General features: G+C 39.3%; 3 protein-coding genes across 4 annotated transcripts; 2 read left to right on the forward strand and 1 right to left on the reverse strand.

Moving 5' to 3' along the window:
- Nucleotides 1-872: 872 nt before the first annotated feature.
- Nucleotides 873-9,570, forward strand: LOC143850531 (putative wall-associated receptor kinase-like 16). Of its 2 annotated transcripts, XM_077359780.1 has the most exons (4): nucleotides 873-1,955; nucleotides 6,527-6,697; nucleotides 8,085-9,191; nucleotides 9,262-9,570. In XM_077359780.1, exons 1-4 carry the CDS (start codon nucleotides 1,097-1,099, stop codon nucleotides 9,282-9,284), a joined length of 2,160 nt encoding a protein of 719 aa, XP_077215895.1. In that variant the 5' UTR covers nucleotides 873-1,096; the 3' UTR covers nucleotides 9,285-9,570. The 2 variants fall into 2 exon arrangements, with proteins under 2 accessions (XP_077215895.1, XP_077215889.1); XM_077359774.1 differs by having other exon boundaries at nucleotides 877-1,955; nucleotides 8,085-9,570.
- Nucleotides 9,571-14,843: 5,273 nt separating this feature from the next.
- Nucleotides 14,844-18,342, reverse strand: BZIP60 (basic region/leucine zipper motif 60). Its single transcript, XM_077359802.1, has 3 exons — nucleotides 17,840-18,342; nucleotides 17,177-17,400; nucleotides 14,844-15,208 (listed from the first exon to the last, which is right to left on the reverse strand). The coding sequence occupies exons 1-3, from the start codon at nucleotides 18,256-18,258 to the stop codon at nucleotides 14,958-14,960; spliced, it is 894 nt and encodes a 297-aa protein (XP_077215917.1). The 5' UTR covers nucleotides 18,259-18,342; the 3' UTR covers nucleotides 14,844-14,957.
- A 2,277-nt stretch (nucleotides 18,343-20,619) lies between these two features.
- On the forward strand, nucleotides 20,620-25,039 carry LOC143850558 (heat shock 70 kDa protein, mitochondrial-like). Its single transcript, XM_077359797.1, has 5 exons — nucleotides 20,620-20,807; nucleotides 22,369-22,445; nucleotides 22,556-22,634; nucleotides 22,818-23,384; nucleotides 23,476-25,039. Exons 1-5 carry the CDS (start codon nucleotides 20,727-20,729, stop codon nucleotides 24,712-24,714), a joined length of 2,043 nt encoding a protein of 680 aa, XP_077215912.1. The 5' UTR covers nucleotides 20,620-20,726; the 3' UTR covers nucleotides 24,715-25,039.
- Nucleotides 25,040-25,667: the final 628 nt, after the last annotated feature.

Below are 25,667 nucleotides of genomic sequence, written 5' to 3' on the forward strand. Positions count from 1 at the left end.
TTGTCACTTTGTTATTAGAGTATGCCATCTTAATAGGGCTCGAGAAAGCCCATCACGTTGTGCCACCATCGTCTCATAGATGACCGACCGCCTACTGAAGCCGGCCCGGATTGTATTCATGTTTTTCAAAGTTCATTGTAACTAAAGCTTAGAGATCTTTTAGAAAATCAGTTCTTATCAGGCATGGGCCCACCCTCGGTCAAGTTGTCAAGTTGTTTGGCAGCCAGTTGGCACCATTAATTTAAAAGAAAAAGAAAATAACGAAGCATGAAACTCACTTCACATGATGTTATATTCTTGTGTTTTACAAATGGGAGATGATTTTTTCGAAACCACTGTGGGATTATGCGCCCCCATTGTCCCTTGAAATGTGGGCAGAATATAATGCTTTTTGACGTCAAAATCACGTGAAAAGGGGGGCGCATAATCCTACATGGGGGCGAAAAAATCACCGCCTTTTACAAACATTACCCTATGTAAAGGTCTTAGGTATAGATTTTAGAAACCAACCCTCACGAGGAAGGAAGACACCTCACGTACGGGTCAGAAATCTATGTTGTCTCTTTCATTCTGAATTGGCAAGTTTCCTCTCTTTTTTTCCAATGGTTAGAAACCAACGCTCAGGAGGAAGGAAGATTCCTCACGGGTCTGAAATTCCATTCATTAATTCTATGCTCGTTTCTCAGAAGTCAGCAAACCAATAAAAATGAGGAGAATAAGTCAGTCATGGCTACTTGTCGCTATTTGTGACTTTTACTTATCCCAAAGACTTGAAGTCATATATGGCTTGGAGGATGCTAGCGCCACTCACTTAGATTGAGAAAAATGTGTTCATGGTTCGATTGTGGTGGGCCTTGCCAAGAAATTCTTGTGTCCCCATTGCACGAAGCTATTAACATGCAAATGTGTCATTTTTTATCCAACGCGTATGACACTAGCTTCAATCCTTGCTTCACATTTCCTTAATTACTTTCTCGGAGCGTAGAAACAGATGATATCGCTTACAACCTTTCTCATCAAATATTATATATATCATCCGGGCTTCTCTCTTATTATGCAATAAGTAGGTAAGAAGAGATTAAAAAAACAAGGAGAGATGGCACTTCATGTGTTGCTTCAGCTGTTATGGCTAACAACAGCATTAGCATCTTCAATAGCTAAACCTGGGTGCCAAGGTAGATGTGGCAACGTCACTATTCCCTATCCTTTTGGCATTGGAGATCCCAACTGTTTCATTCAAGGCTTCGACATAACCTGCAATCACACATTCAACCCTCCAAAGCCTTTTGTTTCCCAGGGCAACATTGAGGTTCTTGAGATTTTGTTACAAGAAGGGCAAATACGCGTTACTAGTTGGATGGGATGGGACTGTTACTCCAAGACGGACCCCGGGGGCAATTGGTCCGCTGGGTTCATTGATTTTAGGGGAACCCCATACACGTTTTCCAGTACACAAAACATATTCACTGCCATTGGCTGCGACACCCTTGCCTTTATCAGAGGCCCCAGTCGTACAGACTTCACTACTGGATGTGTCTCACTTTGCGCTAACAAAGAGCGCTTAAGCAACGGGACGTGCTCCGGCATTGGCTGTTGCCAGACCTCTATCCCAGAGGATCTCAAGTACTTGAGACTCTCCCTTCAAAGCTTTAGCAACCATACTCGCACCAAGGATTTCAGTCCATGTAGCTACGCCTTTTTAGTCCAAAAGGATTACTTCAATTTCTCCATTCCACTCATCTCCCTTCAAGATTTCTCTGATGAAAGTAAACGAAGGTTCCCAATTGTACTAGACTGGGTGATAGGGAATGAAAAGTGCGAAGTAGCTCGGAGAAACACTTCTACTTATCCATGCGGCTCGAAAAACACCTGTAACGATTCAGACAGTGGTGGGTATCGTTGCGATTGCCCAAAGGGGTTCGAAGGGAACCCTTACCTTCCTGATGCATGCCAAGGTACTCTTTCTCATTCTCTATGCAAACATTCAAACCAAAACATGGTAGAGAAACTGGTTGAGTTGGTTGACCGGGAATTTTCTCATGTCAGCTCACCAATATTATAAAGATGACAAAAAAGTATAACTCGTTAGCATCATTTTGCAACTCCTTTTGTATAAGAAAATGGAATCTCCTCTATTGGAATATGTTAATTTAAGTCCTAACGAGAAATGCTGTTGCTTGTGATGGCTGTGTAGATATTGATGAGTGCGTCCGTTATCCAAATCCCTGCAAAAATGGGAAATGCCATAATACGGAAGGAAGCTATTCTTTTTTTCTTTTTTTCTTTTTTGATAGGTAAGATGGGGTTAGGCAAGACCCCTACCAGATATCATTTAAAAGATAGAATCATAACATGGGGGCCAAGAGGCCAGAACATAAGGGCCAACAGGCCGGGCTTCAGCCCTTACAATCTAAGATACAATGATCCATTCTTGTGTCCCCATTGCACCAACGTATTAACATGCAAATGTGTCATTTTTTATCGAACGCGTATGACACTTGAATCCTTGCTTGACATTTCCTTTCTTTCTCCAAGGATAGAAAGAGATGATATCTCTTACAACCACTCTCATGAAATATTATATATATTATCCGGGCTTCTTTCTTGTTTTGTAATCAAGGAAGTAACAAGAGAGAAGAAAACAAGGAGAGATGGTACTTCATGTGTTGCTTCAGCTGTTATGGCTAACAACAACAGCATTAGCATCTTCCATAGCAAAACCAGCTGTGTGCCCAGATAAATGTGGCGATGTCGACATTCCTTACCCTTTCGGCATTGGAGATCCCAACTGTTTCATGAACCACTGGTACAACGTAAGCTGCTACACCACCTTTGACCCTCCAAGGCCATTCATTGGCATTTTTCGGGTTCTAGAGATTTTGTTACCAGAAGGGCAAATACGCATAGATGGTTGGATGGCATGGGACTGTTACTCCGTGTCTAACCCTGGAGTCAATGGATCCGATTGGTCCATTGACTTTATAGGAACCCCATACACTTTTTCGGATACCCGAAACAAATTCACTGCTATAGGGTGCGACACCCTAGCCTATATAGGAGGCCCCAATGGTACAGATTTTGCAACTGGATGTTTCTCAATTTCCAATAACAAAGAGAGCTTAAGTAACGGGTCGTGCTCTGGGATTGGCTGTTGCCAGACCTCCATCCCAAAGGGTCTCAAGTACTTGGATTTCGGCCTTATAAGCTTTAATAACCATACACAGACATTGACTTTCAGCCCATGTAGTTATGCTTTTTTGGTGGATATTGATCACTTCAATTTCTCTATTCCACTTCTTTCTCTTCAAGATTTCTCTCCTACAAAAAAGGAAACTTTCCCATGGGTACTAGACTGGGTGGTAGGGAACGAAACGTGCCAACAAGCTCGGAGAAACTAACGGGCCTGGCTATCGTTGTAATTGCAAGAGTGGCTATGGTGGCAACCCTTATCTAACAAACGGATGCAAAGGTTCTCTCTCTCTCTCTCTCTCTCTCTCTCTCTCTCTCTCTCTCTCTCTCTCTCTCTCTCTCTCTCTCAAACAAAATGATGCCATCCAGATCGACGAACTCAATCCTTTGGGTTGTGGAGGGATAACAAGAAGTGAAATTCTTGCAAAATACTTACAAAATCTTTTCTTCTCCAACTTAAAATTCCATTACAAATGTTTTCTATTCTTTTTATAGATGAATACAAGATAAAAAAAACATTCAAACTAGTCCACTAACTAGTTTAGGGACTTTTTAACTTATAAATAACTTAGTAACTCACAAATGCATTAACTACACTGTGACTAACAGACACAGTTTACTAAAACATCCATAACTTTTCAACCACTTGGCCAAATTGAGTATAAACCTTCTTAGTGCCTCTCTGGGGATCTTTAGGAAGGATTGGACATAGGATCAAAATTAAACATCATCTCCATTCATTGAAGCTAGAAGGCAATTTGTTATCTTCTTTCTTGATATATTCATTATCCTAGTAATTAATTGGCGAGTGATTGGAGCCATGGAGTCATCTCCAAAAGCGAGTGTTGGAGATGTGAAGCTTTCTCCGACGGCAAGTGGTGAGGTGTGGAGCCATCGGTTGTAAAAGGTTTAATCCTCACCACAAGAAGAATGGGTTAATGAAGCCATCAAGGTGTCTTGGTGGAGTGGAACAGGCCTCTATGTTGAGGACCGAACCACTATAAATCCCGTTGCACTCTATTCTCTTTCTTATCTTTACTTGCGCATCTTAGTTTGTCTTCTTTGTGCAATTCTTGTTTACCATGTTCTCTGGATTAATTTGTTTAAATCTTTCAAAAGAGCAAAAGTTTTTGTAAACCCAATTCAATCTCACAGGCCGTTCTGATGATTTGCGGTCTTTAGTGTTCCATTCCATTCCGTTTTTTTTTTTTTTTTTTCAATTTTAATATGCCATGGTTATTTGTAAAAGCTTCATTTTATAAGTATGTGAGGTTATGATTATTGAGTTGACAAATTTACATTACTTGAAGTGTGTAGATATTTAGCTCAGTTTCTATTTGCTGTCTCTGAGTTTTAGTCAAAACCAACACAAAAAATATATATAGTTTTATCCATTTGTGTATTCAAAGGACCTGTTTGGATTTCATTTGGTGAACAACTCTGTTCATGGGTTTCCATCATTGCGCAAGTACTAGGGCTCTGAGTCATTTGGGAGCTATTTCTTTGTAAAATTTTAATTGTGTATAATGTAAGTAGGACCTGCTAGGACTCTCTGATGGACGGACCGATTTGAAATGGATTGTGACCGGGACACAGGAAGTAGGATCTGAATAACACTCCGAAGCCGATCCAACTGATAAGGGATTTGAATGGATCATGACTGAGAAATAAGTGGATCCGATTCGAAGTGGATCTGTTGACACCCCTAACGTAGAGACACCACTAGGATCCATGCGCATATTTCGGATCCCAATCATAGGATTCGAAAAAATTATCAATCGGATCCAGACAAGTAATAAAAGCCAGTGGAACAGCCCTCAATCCGATGTTATTATATTATTTTATGAAAATACCCTTAAATTTTTATAACATTAAGTATTATTTGAAGGGTATTTTGGTAAAAATGCCATATCTATTTTTCGAGCTATATATTTCTATTTTCAGCATTTTGTCAGTCATTAGTCTCAAGTCTTAAGTCAGCCTCTTCTTTTCCTTCTCTAACCATTGACTTTAAGTCTCTAATCCGTAGTGTCATTGCCGGCCGCTCCAACTCGCCCTTGCCCTCTTTTGAGAATTTTAACTGTGTGCAACGTAAGAAGGACCTACTAGGAGACTCCGATGGACGGTCTGATTTGAAATGGATCGTGACTGAGACATGAGAACTAGGATCTAAAGAACACTCCGAATCTGATCTGACCGATAAGGGATCTGAATGGATCTTGACTGAGACCTAGGTGGGTCCAATCCAAAGTGGATCCGTTGACACCCCCTATCTGTCATTTACAAAATATTGTAGGGAAAATTTGGAGAGTTTGTAAAAAAACGCATTTAATATGTTTATAGTGTGTTTAAAACGATTATTAAAAAATTCCCTATAAATACAGAGTTTTTTGTCATAAAATGTTTTATATGAAGTCTTATGGCAAACCTACAAAACGCGTCTTATTAAAAAAAAAAAAAGGCCGTTTAAAATTGAATTTTGCTCACTATGAGTATGCGTGGGGAGAGGATGAGAAGTGGGTAGAAAACAGGAAAAGAAAAGCTCAAACTCAAAACAGAGTTTCAGTTTTCCTTATTTTTCAGCCACTTCGAACCATCTCCTAACTCAAGTCCTATCAATTCTCCTCCTCCCCCTCTCCCTCTCCCTCTCCCTCTCCCTATACCCCTCTCTCAACACTTGTAAGCTAATATTGAGAAACTACTCCAAAAGCTTAAGCTCTCTTTATACGCAGTATCTTTAAAGGCGAAGAGTGGAAGGAGGACATATGGCCGCGAGGAGCGGTTAGAGTTGACATGATTCAATCATTTATACCAACACTCCCCCTCGCGTGGGGCCCCTCTTTTTTGGGTTTGGCCTACATGTGGATTTTTATTATGAAGGAGTCATTGGGATATAAAAAAAAAGGACCTGTTAAGCAATAGCTTAGCATGTGAAACAACTAATTACTCCAAAAGCTTAAGCTGTTAGAGTTGGTGTTATTTAATCTTTTATACTATAACAAATATTCCACGAAAAAATTTCCATGGTTGCCAAACATGACCTTCACCTTGGAAAATCAGTTACATTTCTTTGGCAAATTATCGTTGTTTCCCACATAGGAGGAATGATAAATGCAAGGGCCCCTTTATGCAAGGGCTAAAGAAGGGCCCTTGGATATATCCACGTCATCAAGTGCAACCGAATTCAGTTTCTCAACCGACTTAAAAATGGACGTGGATCTATTCATGGGCCCTTCTCCAGCCCTCGCATAAAGAGGGCCCTTTCATCTATCACTCCTCATAGGAGTATTTATTTAAGTACTTACGAAAGATGTTCTTGCTTGTGAGAGCTCTGTAGATATTAATGAATGCGCGCTTAATCCAAATCTCTGCATCAAAGGGGATTGTCATAATATTCAAGGAGGTTATCGTTGCAGTTGCCGAAACGGCACTCATGGCAATTACACGAATGACGGGGAAAGTTGCATTCCCCACTCTACTCATTTTCCAGCCACCCAAGTTGTTATAGGTAATCTGTTCTTAATCTTCTTTTTAGAGGTTATAATTGTTCTAACTCTTCAAAAAAAAATGTATAATTGGGCAAGGATAAATTTTATGCCTATAATTTCTTAAAAAAAATAGTAAAAATTTTCAAAGACCGTACAACATCCTTATCATCTTGTCTTTCTCCAAATAGCCATTTTTTATTTATTTATAAATTCTCAAAATACCCTTATTTTTTTTAGGATATTTATTTTTTTCAATTTTCTTTCTGTTAATGATAGTTGTAGGTTAGGTTAATTTCTAGAAATTTGTACCTAATTTTTCTTACAAAAAAATTCATCAAATAATTGAGTTATTAATTACTTCATTGAGTTTCTTTTATCCTCGTTGAGTTTTCATTTCACTCAGTTAAATTTTTCTAAAATAATATTGTTTATTTTTCAATGTTCAAAAAACCATCTTTTAATTTTCCTTTTGTTAATGGCAGTTGTAAGTTACTTTAACTTTCGTGAATTTTTTCTAATTTATTAAATAAAATCCTTTAGAATGGTATTTTTTCTAATTTGTGGCTTAAACAAACCAAAGCATGATACATGTTGTTTATTAAAAGCATGGTCTGTGCTATTTATTAAAAAAGTGATCATGTGTTAGAATGGTATTTATTTATTTTTATTTTCTAATGGTCTATGTGTTTTTTATTTTTTCTATTAGTTTCTAATTTGTTAATTTTTTTAATTTCGAATGGCATTTTTTCTAATCACTTAATTGGAATTTTTCCAAATAAGTGATTCTCAAAAAAGGTCAAGGAAGAAAATTTCAAACTATATGATAGAATGCTAAACTAAAGGGTGTGTTTGCAAAAACACAGCTACAAGGGCGCCCCAACCTGTTTGTCATTATTCATATTTTTTCATATAAATTTATACAGTAGGGCGTGTGTCTGTGTGTATTGACATATCTTATTTCCATCAAGTAAACGGACAATTATTTTTCATTTAAAATATGTGTTCTTATGATTGAATTTCCACCAACAAATTTTCAACTCCGTTTCTTTCGACATAAAATGGGTGTAAAAACAAATTTTATGCCTGTTTTTAAACTAAGAATTGAGCATAAAATTTGTTTTACGTCAACTATGTATCATGATTTCATTGTTATATGAGAAAATAAAATGATGAACTCATACGTGATTGTAATTTGCTTTACCAAAAATCGATTCAATGAAGGTATCGAAACGAAGTTTTACCACATCACCTTTTCGGAAAACAGATGAGGCCATTTCAACTCATGGGGTGCTGTCAAGGGGGCTCTTATCTCTCCCATAAATTGATTGCATGGAGGTCCCATCACCTCTTTATTTCTCAATCCTTTACGATTTCAATATCTCACTCGCGTCATGTGTGTTAATGCAGGTGTATGTATAAGCTTAGTATTTCTACTTGTTAGCGGTTCTTGTATATACTGGGGACTAAGGAACAGAAAGCTCATCAAACTAAAAGAGAAATTCTTCCAACAAAACGGAGGTTTACTATTACAACAACAAATTCCTTTCCATGAAAGTGATATCGAGACAACCAAGATTTTTACTGAAGAGGAGCTCAAAAGGGCAACTGACAATTATGACCAGAGTAGAATCGTTGGTCGAGGGGGTTCTGGTACTGTTTACAAAGGAATTCTATCAGATCACAGAATAGTTGCAATTAAGAAGTCCAAAGTAGCAGATGGAATGCAAATCGAGCAGTTTATAAATGAGATTTTTATTCTCTTACAAATCAACCATAGGAATGTAGTGAAGTTGTTGGGTTGTTGCTTAGAAACTGAAGTTCCCTTATTGGTTTATGAATTTATCTCCAATGGAACCCTCTTCCACCATTTTCATGGTGAGGGTCATATGCCTTCCATTTCATGGGAAAATCGTTTGAGAATCGCCGCTGAAGCCGCAGGAGCAGTTGCTTATCTGCACTCAGCGACTTCCTTGCCAATCATTCACAGAGATATCAAATCTACCAACATACTATTAGATGAAAATTACACGGCAAAAGTTTCTGATTTTGGTGCTTCAAAACTGGTTCCTTTGGATTATACTCAAATAACCACTTTAGTGCAAGGGACCATGGGGTACTTGGATCCAGAATACCTTCAAACAAGTCAACTAACAGAGAAGAGTGATGTTTATAGCTTTGGAGTGGTTCTTGTGGAGCTCTTAACAGGGAAGAAACCAGTTTCTCTCGAGAGGTCCGAGGATGAGAGAAACCTATCAATGTATTTCATTTCATCGATGAAAGAAAACCGCCTCTTGCAAATCCTGGACGATCGAATTGTGGATGAGGGAGGGATAGAGCAACTCTATGCAGTTGCTGGACTTGCAAGAAGGTGCTTGAAAGTGAAAGGAGAAGAAAGGCCGTTAATGAAAGATGTAGCTGCGGAGCTCGATGTGTTGAGAAGGTTGGCGGTGCACTCCTGGGTTGAACAAAACCATGAAGAGACCCAATGTTTGCTAGCTGAGCCATCAAGAAGCTACAATAGCAGCCATGGAGTTGGGGAAGATAGTCTGCAACCCCAAAACTTATTGGAATTGGAGATGGGACGATAATTGCCCTTCAAGTTGTTAAGACCACCCGGTAAACCAGATTAGTATTCACAAACCAAAATATCAAGACAGACTACAGGTCTGTTTGGTATTCTTAACTACCTTGGTACAATAGTCTCGTGGTCTTTTGGTGAGATAGTAGTAAGGTTGTCTTTAAGTAGTCTTTGAGTAGGACTTCCTATAATGTTGCCTGGTTGTATTGTAAACATATATCAGAATAGTTAAAAGGTAGAAGATGGTACATTTTCTACTAGTTGATTTGGTGAAGCCCTGGATTTTACCACAATAAAAAAGCTTCATTTTTAGGTGTTTTGCTAGTGGTTTGGTAGAGTTTAAAACGAATTCCAGTTGGACTAACTAGTTAAGTAATCTCCTAGTAATTCCGTTGCTAGTTGGCAACCAAACCAAACACCCCTCCAGCTGACATGGCACCCCAAAACTTTGAATGATAATTAGTATAGACGAGCTTTGCTTTTAGAGGGCCACACAAATGAATATGAACCATTTGCCTTCTTATTTTCTAATTAACTATTTAAATGGAACAAATCAAAGGGTTAAGATCACTTGATATTTTGGGTCATGGAAAGCTTCTCCTACTTTGTCCCGCTAATGAAAATAACTCACAATCAAGCCAAACATTATTACAAGGAAATTGATTTGAGCATACCCCAAGAGGATGCCGGGCCACGACAACCATTGCCGCACTTTAAATATCAATTTATACTCTTCTAAATTGCTTTTAAGGGTTGTTACAAATCCCAAGATGTTCTTAGTATTGAATCAGATTAATATTTAGTGAAGTATATGCTAGAGGAATGCTTTAACTCACAGGCGCCCTAGCAAAAAAAGGGACAAAGGGCTCCCCCATTGGTCAAAATCCATTGAAGATAGTTATGATCGTACTTTTTTGAAAGGGTGCCCTTTGCCCTCTTTTTTGCAAGGGTACCTATGAATCTAGCATTCCTCAGTATACTATTATCAAAACATGGAATGTCGACCCTACTTCCCTTATTATTAACTTCCTTTGCACAGGCTTTTCATCACATCACTAGCCATGGAAAAGTGGCTAGTGATGAAATGAAACAAGGGAGAGCTGATGCATGTGGCTCTTCTCTTGCAGGCCTGTGTAGCTTTTATCTCATGTAGAAGTCGGCCGCGAAATTCCCTATACTGCCCTCATGACTAATTTACGTTGTGGCCCAACAAATGGAGAGTTTGGATCATCCTATTGTGTGGGCCGTACCCTACTTGTTAAGAATGTATACTGCCACACATCATATAAAAGAGGTATTGTAACCACCCTTGAAGCCAATGGGGGCGCCCTTTCACCCCAGTTGTGTTTCAGTCAGGGTTCCCATTGGCCCGATATGTTTTATATGTTTTCTCACTTGGCACTACCCTCTCATTCTTCGTTACTTAATTAGATTGTTTTTCATGGAGGCTTTTTTTTGCTTGTGATCGATTGCCTTTTACTATATCAAATTAGCCTTGTCTGATGTCTCACACTTTCATTAAAAAAATCCAAGTAAACTCCCTAACTAACAAATAAATGAAATCTAAGCCCTCTTTTTTTATGAACGGGGACTAATTAAAATGGGGGTAGTAGACAGACCATCCCTCTCTCCCCTTTAGTATAAATCCTAAAATCTGAGAGTACTAGAAGCATATCCAAAAGACTAGAGACTTTGCCACTATTGGTGCATGAAATAATTGTCGTGGACCTTTCATCAACTGCTAAATCCTTGTTGGTTATATATCCAGCTTTATATGAAATTTGGATAGAAGGGACAGAGGAAATAAAACCCAGAAATGGTATTTCATGTGTTGCTTCAGCTCTCATGGCTAAGAACAGCATTAGCATCTTCAATGGCAAAACTTGGTTGCGAAGATAAATGTGGTAATGTCACCATTCCCTACCCTTTCGTCATTAGTGATCCCCAACTGTTTCATTAACGACTGATACAACATAACCTGCAACACCACCTTTGACCCCCTGAAGCCATTCTTATGCCTTCGCAAAATTGAGGTTCCAGAGATTATGTTACAAGAAGGGCAAATACGCGTTGTTGGTTGGTTGGATGGGATGGGATGGACTGTTACTCCGCGTCTAACCCTGGAGGCAATTGGTCAAGGGTCCACTAATTTTACAGGTACCCCATACACTTTTTCGGAAGCCCAAAACAAATTCACTGCCATAGGGTGCGACACTCTAGCCTATATCAGCGGGCGCAATGGTACAGATTTTACTACTGGATGTGCCTCAATTTGCGCTAACAAAGAGAGCTCAAGTAACGGGCCGTGCTCTGGGATTGGTTGTTCCCAGACCACTATCCCAAAGTGTCTCACGTACTTGGATTTCTACCTTCAAAGCTTTGATAACCATAACCGGACCAGGCATTTCAGCCCATGCAGTTATGCCTTTTTGGTGGATAATGATTACTTCAGTTTCTCTACTCCACTTCTTTCTCTTCAAGATTTCTTGATAAAAATAAGGAAAGTTTCCCGAGGGTACTAGCTAGACTGGGTGATAGGGGAGGAAACTTGTCAACAAGCTCAGAGAAACTCTTCTACGTATGCATGCCCTGATAAGAAGAGTAATTGTAGTGATTCAACTAACGGTCCTGGATATCGTTGTTATTGCAACCATGGCTGTGATGGGAATCCTAAGCTCACAAAAAGGATGCCAAGGTGCTGTCTCTCTCTCCCCTTTGAATACTTATCATTATTTCCCACATTTAATTAAGTCCTAAGAGATGCTCTTGCTTGTGCGGATTTTGTAGATGTTAATGAATGCGCCGCTAATCCAAATCATTTGCAACAAAGGGAATTGTCATAATACGGAAGGAAGTTATTGTTGCAGCTGCCCAAATGGCACTCATGGCAATTACGGGATACACGGGGAAGATTGCATTCCTAAATAATTTCCAACCATCGAAGTTGTTCTAGGTAATCTGTTCGTAATCTTTTTTTTAGAGGTTATAATCACTCTAACTCTCCAAGGAGAAGTGGTACCTTTCCATGTAACTCATCTCGCAACCAAGGTTTTAAATTTTGGTTTCGCAAGTGGGTTCCCGTACTCACCAAAACTGAAATTTCATTTGAAATCCAATGAAATAAAAAAAGTATTATTTTATCCCCCCTAATTAATTCCAGATTTTTTGGAGAAATCCGCCTCAGGAAAACGAATATTCGACCGAAAGTAGGAAAACAAAATTTCGACCGAAATTTCAAAATTTCAATCGTAATAATGTCACATTTTGATTTACATCGATTTCGATATTCGTAAAATGCCATAGCAAATCCCATCTAATTAATGGTATATACTGTCCTCATGACTAGTTTGCATGCCCTTTCAATGAAACATACTTAAAAAAAATGAGATGTACATGCCCTTTTATATCCACAGTACATACATGTAAATGAGATTTACAAGCCCTTTAATGACATATATTGCCGTGACCTTGATGATTGGGAATAAAAGGAGGGTTTCTTTGAAGAATTCGTTCGAGAGAGTGGGAAATTAGCAAGCTTGAATTGCAAGCTTCCTTTCCTAATCTTCATTCCCTATCCTGGTTTAACAAGGGATTACCTCAGTTTGTTCTTCCATTTGGGGTAAAAATCATGTGAATGTTTGGATGATTTGTGAAAAAACTCGATCTGCCATGTGCTATCCAAAGCTTCTGCTGGAATATGCTTAGAAAACCTGAGCAATGTACCTCAGATCCATGAACGCCTGAGTATTGTTCTCTGATTTGATCTACTTGTGATTCACAAGAGATTCAGCTAAAAAGCTAAATCTCGCTTCATCGGATGCCTCATAAGTTCTAGATTTGAAATAGCCCTCCTTCCTGGTAGTTGGCTTACTTGCTTGTTACAGGACAGGTAGTTTCCTACTTGCTGTTGTTAGAGAGAAGGGGATGCTTGTGTATGGATGGAACTAAGAGCTTCGGATAATTGGGGGTACCTTTCGATAAGCGAGAAGGCGACAGACGGTCACTCACCATGAACAAACAACAAGGGCACCGATTTGATAAGATTACAAAACGACTCTCTTTTCATGTTGTATGCTCCCAAACTTAAAGACCTCAATCGTAGGTTTCGCTGCCCAGAGACAGTCTAACCTTATTCTTCTCTTCTCCATCCAACAATAACGCAAAGAGCAACGGTCCGAAGGAAGCGTCCTTCCTTCTCAATGCCCGGGCATCCATCCAATTGTTTCTTTTCGACATTACATTCCCTTATTCCCGCCTCGCTTCGCTCAGCTTCCTCTAAGTTTTTTACTACAATTCTTCAGCAATTTCATTTAACTTCAGCCCTCTATACCATTAGATCTGAAACAAATGTTGGTCGTTTTCTGCCATAGGGCCTGCACGTGTGTTCCATCTCCTCCTTTGGAATTTGAGTGGAAGTTTGTGTTTTGGCATTTGATGTTGCTATTGAAGTGGCACTGTTTGAGTAATTGTCTCTGAGATACTAAGGCTACGTATGTATTTCTCTATTTGGGCTGTGAGATACTAATGTAAAAAAAATCAGCTATTATCCTGAAACTTTATTCAAGTCTACATGCAAGGTGTCTGAACTAAGCCCTCAAAGAGCAGACTCTCACAATTTGTTTGGATTTAGTCTAGTAAACAAGGTTAAACTCCTCTTGCATAATTCTTGATAGTCATCTGTGCTCAAATTGTCGTTCCAAGAAACTTAAACAAGAAACTTTAAGTGAAATGACCAACAGTTAATTGCACTTAAACAAGGAATTTTAAGTGGAATGACCAACAGTTAACTGCATAAGAGCCTTGTATTTCGAGTGTTACAATTACCTCATATCTAGCATCCATGGGCCACTTACCCTGCATCAATTTATCAACGCCATAATTACTACTTGATCTATGATCCAAACCATTCATCTTGATATGGATGTGCCACGTATCAAAATCCAATGCCATTGGACTATTCCTTCAAACCACCCAATTTATTGCCCGTGAATATAGACTATTGCTTCTTTGTGTATGGGTCTGCCTAACCCCAGCTTACCCATAAAAAAACCATTGCTAGTTTGTTTTCTAGCCACTTATGCCATATTTGGTTGGGTTGCTCAAAGCAAGGAGATCATGGGCGTTTGAAACCCCGATGATCTGCCACTAATCTGCCCAATGCATGTTTGGTTGCCATTTTGTATTGAAACTCCCTTCGACTCCCAGACAGCTTCCAGACATCGTAGTTTTGTTTTTTCCTACGTGATGCCTATGTGGTGGAAATGTTCCCTCTTCTAACCCCCTCCCCGGGAATTTGGGTGAAAGAAGAGGAGAAAATTCTTGTCATCCTCTCTCTCTCTCTCTCTCTCTCTCTCTCTCTCTCTCTCTCTTCTTCCACTAATCTTCTCAAGCATAGCCGTGCAACCAAACCCCACTTACCACACTTCAGTATTCTTCTCCCCATCTTCCATGCTTGTCTTATTAAGGGATATAAATTGGAGGGTTGGAATCTTCCAATGAAAGTGGATTTTGATACAAAGGAGGGCCCTTTAGATGGTCATTCACAAAGACATATCTTTTAACAAAAGAACCACACGTCCATTAAGATCTTCGCCCAATATGAAATGCCACCAATTGAAAAAGTATGCAGACTAAAGTACAAGACATTACTCCTACTAAATGTAAAAAAGAACTAAGAGATACCAACGCAAACAAGAGAATTGTCAACCAAAAACGGCTTGGAGAGGCAACCGTACCTCCTTCATCTTCCTTTTCGTAGCTCTGCATCGCCTCCTCATAAAAACCAGCCCTAACCCTAACCCTAATTCCTCATTTCCTGCTTTTCCTACCACCACCGCCACGATTTCCTGCCCTTCTTTGATTTGTCTTTCTCTCACATTTTTCATCTCTGCCGGCAGAAGGAAGAGGCACACGATGCTCACCAGCCAAAACAGGGAACCCAACAGCAGGGATTCTGCCAACAAAAAAAATCTCATCTTAAAAAAGAGCAAGGTGTGCATATTTAACGTAGGGCGTAATTTAGAATAGCTAATACTGTAAGAACTAAAATGCGCAGGGTGAGTATCGCGGCCACCTCTCTCCCTAAAAACTTAACCCCCGCGACCATATGAGAAATGATTTTTCCATGAAAAAAAACGAAACAAAAAGTGTAGAGTGTAGAAACGTGGAGATTTTATAGGGAAATAAGGCTGCCAACGGGGCGAGTCGGGCCGGATGTTGGGGTCCCCTACCCCTTCCCCTCCCCACTGCGGGGATCATGGGGAATCCCCCTCCCCTCCCCACGTGGAATATCTAATCTCCATCCCCTCCCCTTCCCCGCATAATCTGAGGACAATCACTTTACTTTGTTAAATATTAGGTTTAAAACTAAAGATTTGCTAGGGACAATCACTTCAGGCATATTACAGCTTGGCTGTTGCATGTGAGAGTAGCCACACAAACCACACGGGCTAAGATTTTGTCTTATCATTTTATTAACCTATGGACAAAAGTAGTTGCTCTCTGATTCATTTAATTGATTGATAGTCCCTAGCAAATCCCTAATTCCCAATCCCACATGCCAAAAAGTACTGTACGTGCCACACCATAGCATGATCCAAACCGTCCATTTGATAGGCACACCATACTACCATAAGCATAGGATGATCCAAACCTTCCACTTGATGAGCACATTGTAGGATAATCCAAACTGTCCATTTGATGGGCTACAATGTAAATAGGTTGTGGCCCAAAAATCATTTCCATAGGATAATCCCAACCCTCTGATCTATAGAGGAATTGCATATTACGGTACCTTCTATAGATCGGAGGGTTGCAATCATCCTATGAAAATAATTTTTGGGCCGCAATCTATTTACGTTGTGGCCCATCAAATGAACGGTTTGAATATCTATGGTGTGGCCTGTAAAGTACTTTTAAATTGTAGCCTATCAAATGGACGGTTTGGATCATCCTATGGCGTAGCCCATACATTAGTTTTTGAAAAATAATGGACTAAACGAGCGCACACCATATAAAATCTCATCACTCGTGAGAGAGATGTTGCCTTTATTGGGGGGGGGGGAGAGATTTTCAAAGGATTTAATGTTGCCTTACCGTGATGGTTCGATGGAGAGATTTTAGGAATTTCTAAGGGTATATACTAATATAATGAGGGATAATGCCCAATGGACTATGGGTAAAAGAAAATATAAAAGCTATTTCATGGACAAAACTGTACTAATGAAAATTATAAAAATTTTGGGAGAATCTTGTAGATGTGTTTCGATCCAAGGGGTTTAAAGTAGTTTTCCCCAAAAAAAAAAAAAAAAAAAAAAAAACACTAAAAAAAATACAAGAAAAAAATGGCATTAGTGAGGACGGGGCGGGGCCAACTCCATCCCCTTCTCCTCCCCTTCCCTGCATCGGGGAATTTTTTAAATCTCCTTCCCCTTCCCCGCTCAAATCGGGGAATCCACTCCCCAAGCGGGGCGGGGCAGATCCCCACTTTCCCGGGTGAAATTGCCAGCCCTATAGGGAAATGATATATCTGCGACTTTTGATCACCAGAACATCCCTTGTCAGCGCATCATCAATGACTAAAGAGGGGTTGTTGTACTTTTGTCTAAAGAATTCAATGCCCCTGATTGCCACAAACGTTGACAGGGTGCTCCTGGTGATCAAAAGGGGCGGATATACAGGGCTTGGATCATCCTGTGGAAATGATTTTTGGGGAACAGCCTATTTACGTTGTGTTCCATCTCATTGACGGTTTGGATCAACCCATGAAGTGGTCCGTACAGTACTTTTGAAAAAAATAAGGGACTATAAGGGCTCACACCATATAAAATCTCCATTTTCAGAAAAGGACATGCAAATTGGGGTGAAAATGCTGCAAAAAGGAGTGTGGGAATATAATTTTTAAAATTTCCGAGTTTCTTACCCAACAAGAGCACGGCTGACTCCTGTTTAGCGAACGAAGCACCGGAAACCTTTTCCTTTTGAAGGCGGTGGTGTAGAACCTGATTCTCTGCAACACAGCAGTGGAGTGCAAAATCCAGCCTCCTGCATTCTCCTTCAAGATACTTGGTCTTCATCTCTAGATCTCTCACGTACATCCTCTTCCTCTCCCTCGATTTCATTGCAGAATCCCTGTTCCTCATTTGCCTGTAGTGAAAATATCAAAAAGATGAAAATTTTCTCCCTCTGGAAAATTTTTATTCATTCGAACTGATCGATTACAGAAACTCAATTTCTTTTTTATCTAAGACTGCAGAAATTAAATTTGAATCTTCTACCACTTTCAAGTCGGTCAGATCTTCATTTTCATGAGCTAACACACACATAAACATCTAAATCAAACACAAGATATAACAATTAGACTAAACTACCTAGAAAAATTCATAAGCTTCTATGAATGTTGCACAAATCGAGTCTCTGAATCTCATTGTCTCTACACATCCAAAAATATATCTATATGATGAAAAAACTGCTATTTACAATCTGACGAATAAAAAGACGAAAAAAAATCTCTGTTTACAAAAAGAAACCTTAATATCCACAAAATCATCTACAGAAACTTATGTGAAACCCCAACTACTCGTACCTTTTCCGTTTCTTGCTCGACGAATCGTCTTCACCTCCGTTTTTCACATTCAAATCATCGCTCTTTTCCTTCTCTTCGTTCTCTTCGAAGGTCTCCGCTTCAGGAGTCGAATTTTCGTCACTAGAGATTCTAACTTCATCGGATCGAGCATCAGAAACATCGATAAAGACGTCTGAGAAGAAATCATTGCAAAAATCGTGATTCTCTACGATTTCATCATCATCCTCAAGTAGAAAATGTTCAACCTCTCCAAACAAAGAAGGATCAGAAACTGGAGACGGATTCGAGACTTCGTGACTGAGATCGTCAATCGAAGGCTCAGTCGAGAGACTGAAATCGTCCAAAAACAGATCTAAGTCCGGGATTGACTGTAGAAGGCTCTCCCAATCTTGTTCTTGATGTTCTTCTTCCTCTCCCATGGAAGAACAAAAATGGAAAAAAATATATAGAAAAAGAAGAGAGAGAGGAGCTTTGAATATTTACAGAGAAGAGTTTGGAAGAGAATTCGTTTTCTGTGGGTTTTTAAAATGGAGGGAACCGAAAACACGTTTCCTTCGGGTGCAAGGAACTAATTTTATTCCTCGTTTTTTTTTTTTTTTTTTTGTCGTCATCGAACCAATAGTAGCTCGAATTTGAATCTTTCAACCAATCACAGATTTTCTTGTAATTTATTTTAATGGATAAATTAAGCTTTTTTTTATAGCCGTCGATTTTCAACTTTCCACGATTTTGTTCTGAATTTTAGATCGAGTAAATAGGTCTTAACCACATCTCTCATCAATTGTGGGGCCCAGTCCGCTTTTTCCCAAATCGAAACCGTTAAGTTTCTCACTACATCACAACCGTTTGTGGTGGCGGTCTCAAAAGATTTGCCCGTGTTAGTTTTCAACCGTTCATTCCTCCTCCCGGGGTTGCAATTTTTCCATTGTGGTCAATCAAAGGTGGGGTCTATTATGATCAACGATATATAATCAATTCCAAGTATAAAGTCTCTGATACATGTGATTGCGCAATTTTGTATTGTCATCTAGAAGAACTTCTCAGGTTACTTTCCAAGGAGATTCAACTTGGTGGCTCCCACTTTGTCTCATTTGATGGACCCGGTAGATCAGACCACAGCAAATTTTGTTGGGACCAGATCAAGTAGATGTCTCAGATTAGGGTTGTCAATGGACCCCGATGGTCCCATGGAATTAAAGGGTCCGAAGTAACTGGATCCTGCTATGTCACTATTCCAATGGAGTGTGCCACTATCAAGGTTTTAAATATTGGTTTCGGGGTAATTTCGGTCTTCGCCGAAACTGAAATTTCGGCCGAAATTCGGTAGAAGCTCTAGAAATGTCATTTTATTGGGCCGAAAATTCAGAAATTTCGGATGAAATTTTGTGAAGGAATAAAAAATTAATATTTTATCAAGAATTTCTCCGAAATTTTGAGCGAAAATTGGTAAATTTGGCAATTTCGGTTTCGGTCCTCGCCGAAATCCGAAATGTCGGTCCGAAATTTTGGATTTAGGCCGAAATTTAAAACCTTGGCCACTATGTATGAAAATACCTCATATTTACATTCATCTATATGCATACCTAACTCGGAAGTACAAATAATATTTCATTTTACTGCCATTGCTTTTGGTTGTAAGCTTGTGATGACTCTCTTGAAAAAATAATAATTCCTGATTCCTTCCATAAACCCTAACTATTCCGACCCTGAAGAGGTCTCATTTAAATCCTCCTCAGACAGGGAAGATGATCCAAAAATCACAAATGGTGTCAAAGAACCTAAAAAAAAAGAAAATTTCTTGGGCGGATGAACGTAATCAAGTCCACCTTATCCTAACCTAGCAAGAAAATAAATGTGAAGAAGAGAACCCAGAACTTGAGAAATCATGACAGGTAGTTCAGAAGAAAAATTGGCCAACATGCTCACAAAGAGCCCAATATACCCCAACCAAATTAGCTGGTTATGTAATTCAAAAGGGTTGAGCTTTTAGATCTCTCAGGGTCATCCATTTGCTCTAAGCCTTGGTTTTCCATCTCTCGCATGTCCCAAGTCATAGATTGTTTTGTGCCTTTTATTGTATCATCTTTCTATATTCAAATAAACCGGTAGGGGTCCCTGCCTAACCCCAGCTTACCTATAATAAAAAAAACTAGGACCTAAGACAATATTGGGAGTCTAATTCATTCGAAATGTATAGTGACCTTGACTCAAAAAGTAAGATCCGAATAGCATTTTGAAATAGATATGACTGATTTATATGTTGTACGTCTATAGATCGGAGGACAAGGTTCATCCTACGGAAATGATTTTTGGGCCACAATATATTTAAATGGTGTCATCATCGGTACAATACGTTTTAAAAAATACGGGACTATAAGGGCTTACACCATACAAAATAAATCTCACGTTATATGAGACTAGATGAATCTCATAAAAATATTACTCAACCCATGGGAAATAAAATGAAAAATCAAAGTGGAACCAAAAGATGGGACTGGGCCCAACACATGCTATCAACATGACACAGATGACAGATCTCCTGTATCACTGTACCACAACATTTCTAACCATTGGATCTTCTTCTTAATCGTCAATATATTGATTAGACCGTTGAGATCATCTAATAGTTCATTTTTCTTACCATGATAAAATCAACTAAATGAATGGCTTGGATCATGCCAATATCACGTGTGCAGGCCAGAATTAGGGTTTTTGAGCAGCAACGATTCTAGAACCCTCCACACGTGAACACAAGAAAATGCTCCACTTATAGGTGACCCCTTTTACAAGCTACTATTTGGGGTTTAAGAAGGGTTTACGCGTCACCTTTCATTCTCGTTCGTTTTTTCCCTCTTTGGCTGCAAAAGCTTCTTCATCGCCGCCTCTAATGGCCATCGGCTCTGTTCTCCTCTCCAGGCTCTCGAGATCCAAAACACTAGCCTCTGGTGTTTCTAACACCTTGGCGCAGGTTAGCAAATTTTCCATTTTCCTCTGACATTTTTCTATTTTTCCTTGTTTTTCCTATTGTTTTTACTTTTGCTTTTTCTTTGAAGCATTTGGTTCCGTTAATGAAGATGTCTGAGGTGCTTTTGTGGTTTAGGTGAAATTTTTCTTTGCTTCAGTATTCACTCCCTTTTTCTTTTCTTTTTTCTTTTTTCTTTGTGGTTTGGTAACCTAGAAATGCTAAATTGGGTGAGTTTATATGTACTTCCGATTTTCGCTTCTCTGGAAATACTCGATATGATTTGGGTGTACATCCAAAGTTACCCTTTGTGTGTCTCTACTGGGAATTTTCAGATTCTTCATTAGAAGAGTCGGTAATTTTTTCTTTCTTTTGTTTGTTTCTCTGGTTACTAAACTCATTGGCCAGGATCGATTTACGCTCTTCCAGCATCAAAACGTTGCTTCTTAGAGTTGTATTCGATTCGGATCTGTAAACCATCAGGGATGATCATAGGCAGTTTTTTAATGGTTTTTTCATGATCAAATCAACCTTCGTTGCATGTTATTTGTGTGATGTTTGAATTTTTGTGTTCTATTATCAATTTGCCTTCTTGTAATCGAGATCTTCACCTTTTTATGCTTATCATTTCCCCTGTATTCTATGAAGAATCGTTCTCCTTTTAATTCTCTCTCTCTCTTTTTTTTGAATGGTCGAAATTTCATTTATGAAATACCGAGATGGTTGAAATACAGAAAAAGAAAGTCCCTTTTTACTCTTAGGCTTACTAGTTATTAAAGTGAAAATTCTACTATGCACTCACTTTTCACTGTCCATAGCTCTAGAATCACCGCATTCATATGATTGTAGACTCTCAACCTGTGTGTGTTTGGCCCGTTGAATGCTTTTTTCTAGCGCTCTTATTAGAAACAGCAATTTTTTTATGTGCTGAAAACTTTTTATGTAATGATTTGAGAATAAGCACGAGATTGTTTAATTGATGAATGAATGGTTTATATTGTGTTGTGTTCTTATTCTCTTAATTGACAGAGGCCATTTTGGAAATAATGGAAAAAGCAATTAGACACCATGACTCTTTCACACCATACACCATGATTTTGTGTTTGTTGAATGCTCTGTAGTGGGGTATTAGTATCTTGGTTTTTGTAAGTTGAGCATTTTAATTTGTCTAAGTTTGGTGAACGAGGTGTGCATTTGCCTTGGTGGTTATGGGAGTAAAAACGAGCTACATACACCATGACATTGCAAGCCTACATGATCAGTAGTCTTCACGGTAGATTGGGGTATCAATTTATATGTTTTTGCTGTCTTAGGTCATTTAGTTGTGTGATTGATTGGTCTAGACAGGCGGTGCTCAGTAATTGCTTAGTAAGGGTACTTACGACAATATTGAGAGGAAGTACTAAAGACACCGTGACACAGTAACTGCCCCCAAGTCCCAACATTGTCTATAACATATATGGACAGCTGATCTCTGAAAAGAAGAATATGGATATCTTCAAATTGCATTTTATTGGTGTATGTAATGAATTCATGATGTGTGTTTGTACTTTATTATTTTGGCCAGGCTTCTAGTCATCTAAAGACATCACATGGGGCTGCGCTTTTGTCACAGAGGTGGGCAGCTGCTGCAAGAACCTTCAGGTATTTGACTTTCTCAATGAGTTGCTGTTTAATTCTGGTGAGTTTAGCTCCCTGTTTGTCTGTTCTTTGGTTTTCAGTATCTGATGGTTTTGCTGTAATTTCTTGGTCAGCTCTAAACCAGCTGGAAGTGATGTTATCGGGATCGACTTGGGTACCACCAATTCATGTGTATCAGTGATGGAGGGGAAGGTGTGTGTCACATAAATTCCTTGTTACTTATATGCATATGGAAAAAAAAAGAATTTCCCTTAGGTTCCCTTGATAGGGAGGGATGGGGTGTTAAAAATGTTCTTCCTAAACCTTGGTTTTTAGAATTTTGATTGATAATTAAAATTTTAAGGTAAGACTGTAAAGCCTAGAATTTTCCTGCAGAATCCAAAAGTGATTGAGAACGCGGAAGGTGCAAGAACTACACCATCTGTCGTTGCATTTAATCCGAAAGGGGAGCTTTTGGTGGGTACTCCTGCAAAGCGCCAAGCCGTGACAAACCCTTCAAACACTGTGTTTGGTACTAAGCGCTTAATTGGACGAAGATTTGATGACCCGCAAACACAGAAAGAAATGAAGATGGTTCCTTACAAAATTGTCAACGCTCAAAATGGAGATGCGTGGGTTGAGGTTAATGGACAGCAGTACTCACCGAGCCAGATAGGTGCCTTCGTCCTCACCAAGATGAAGGAGACCGCAGAATCCTATCTTGGAAAATCTGTTTCTAAAGCCGTCGTCACTGTTCCAGCCTATTTCAACGATGCTCAGCGACAAGCAACTAAGGATGCCGGTAGAATTGCCGGGCTGGATGTGCTTAGAATCATCAATGAGCCCACTGCAGCGGCCCTTTCTTACGGAATGAACAACAAGGAGGGTTTGATTGCCGTTTTCGACTTGGGTGGTGGTACTTTTGATGTCTCAATCCTTGAGATTTCTAATGGAGTTTTTGAGGTACTTCCCAATTTCCTGGCCATCTTCTCTTGCTTCTGTTACTCTTTCAGTTCTATTCAGTTAGATTGATAATGTGATTTTCTATTTTCAGGTTAAAGCCACCAATGGAGATACCTTCTTGGGTGGTGAGGACTTTGACAATGCATTGCTTGAATACTTGGTTAATGAGTTCAAGAGGACAGATTCTATTGATCTGTCCAAAGATAAACTAGCCCTTCAGAGGCTGAGGGAGGCCGCTGAGAATTCGAAGGTGGAACTCTCCTCTACAAACCAGACGGAGATAAACCTCCCTTTCATTACTGCTGATGCATCGGGTGCCAAACACTTCAACATCACATTAACCCGCTCAAAATTCGAAACGCTAGTGAATCATCTGATAGAGAGGACGAGGAATCCTTGTAAGAACTGTTTAAAAGACGCAGGGATCTCGACAAAAGAAGTCGACGAAGTTCTTTTAGTTGGTGGGATGTCAAGGGTTCCTAAAGTCCAAGCTATAGTTGGAGAGATATTTGGGAAAGTTCCAAGCAAGGGCGTGAACCCTGACGAGGCTGTGGCCATGGGAGCTGCCATACAGGGTGGCATCCTAAGGGGTGATGTCAAGGAGCTTCTTTTGCTCGACGTCACACCGCTCTCCCTTGGAATTGAGACTCTTGGAGGGATCTTTACAAGGCTCATCAACAGAAACACGACGATTCCTACCAAGAAGAGCCAAGTTTTCTCCACTGCAGCTGATAATCAGACCCAAGTTGGAGTTAAGGTTTTGCAGGGTGAACGGGAGATGGCTTCACACAATAAGATCCTCGGTGAGTTTGAGCTCACGGGTGTCCCTCCTGCACCTAGAGGCATGCCTCAGATTGAAGTAACCTTTGACATTGATGCCAATGGCATCGTCACTGTTTCTGCCAAGGACAAGGCAACTGGCAAAGAACAGGCAATTACTATCAGATCATCAGGTGGGCTTTCCGAGGATGAGATTGAGAAGATGGTGAAAGAAGCAGAGCTCCACGCCCAAATGGATCAGGAGAGAAAAGCCCTGATTGATATCAGAAACTCGGCGGATACAACCATTTATAGCATTGAGAAGAGTTTGAATGAATACAGGGAGAAAATCCCATCAGAAGTTGCGACCGAGATTGAGTCTGCCGTGGCTGATCTGAGGACAGCAATGGCCGGTGAGGATGTGGATGCGATTAAGACGAAGCTGGATGTAGCAAACAAGGCAGTCTCAAAGATTGGTCAGCATCTGCAAGGAGGAGGTGGAGGAGGAGCATCTGGGTCTGAGGGAGGTGACCAAACTCCTGAAGCTGAGTACAAGGAAGCTAAGATGTAATCTTATGTTCTGTTATTTTTAGTGGGTGGAAGGTGAGATGTTTGCTTTCTCTACTTTCTGTTATGATTTTTAGAAACTTGATAAAATAGAGATCATAGTCTCTGGACTTGGATCGTAGAGTACTCCCATGAAGAATTTTCATGTTCTTCATTAGATTATTTGGGGTTACTGTTTTTCTTTTTATTCAATATTTCTTATGTTGATTGTTGTCCGGGTTATCTATGTTAGGGTCTCCAGTGGTATCATTTACCTCATGGGAGTACTCTTGCAATGTATTTTGTTTTTATGAGATATATTTTAATGAGATAAGGATGGAGATTCTGAATGTTCGGATGTAGGGGAGTACTTTACATATTTTTTCAATTTTCCAGTGTTTGGTAAACTCATTTTTGGAGAATTCTTTTTTCTAAAATAGCAAATTTTCCTTGTTTTCAAGGAAAGCTGCAAATTTGCTAGACCTTGGATTTCTTTTTATTAAAATATTATTTTCAATAAAATTTTCCTACATCCAAATGCCTCCTGAGTAACTAAGATTATTTTAATTTAGAATAATGATATGTAGACCGATTTGGGTTCCGAGAATGGAACCGAACTAATAGCCTCTTCACAAGTTAGCAATCTTGGCTCCTTGATTTATGGGTTTTTTTCCCTTAAATGGTAAGACCAACCCTCCCATGCCATGTGGCATGTAGGGATTTGTTTGTTTCCACACTAGCGTAGTTAGCAAAATGTGATATGGCAAAAAAACGGGACGGGAAAAATTCGAGTTTAATACAAGAAACGTTGTAAAAAATATATATATAAACACCAAAAAATGCATTTAAAATTTTGTCATTTACAAAATATAGTGAGCGTAAAGTTGGAAGGTTGGCAAAAAAACGTGTTTAATTTTCATCGTATTTTAAACATGTTTAAAACGTTTTCCTCGGAAAAAAATATGGAGTTTTTTTCAC

The sequence above is a fragment of the Tasmannia lanceolata genome, unplaced genomic scaffold (genome assembly GCF_043159265.1).
Source record: "Tasmannia lanceolata isolate RefF3 unplaced genomic scaffold, GAP_Taslan_0.1 ptg000003l, whole genome shotgun sequence".
In the NCBI taxonomy this organism is placed as follows: Eukaryota; Viridiplantae; Streptophyta; class Magnoliopsida; order Canellales; family Winteraceae; genus Tasmannia; species Tasmannia lanceolata.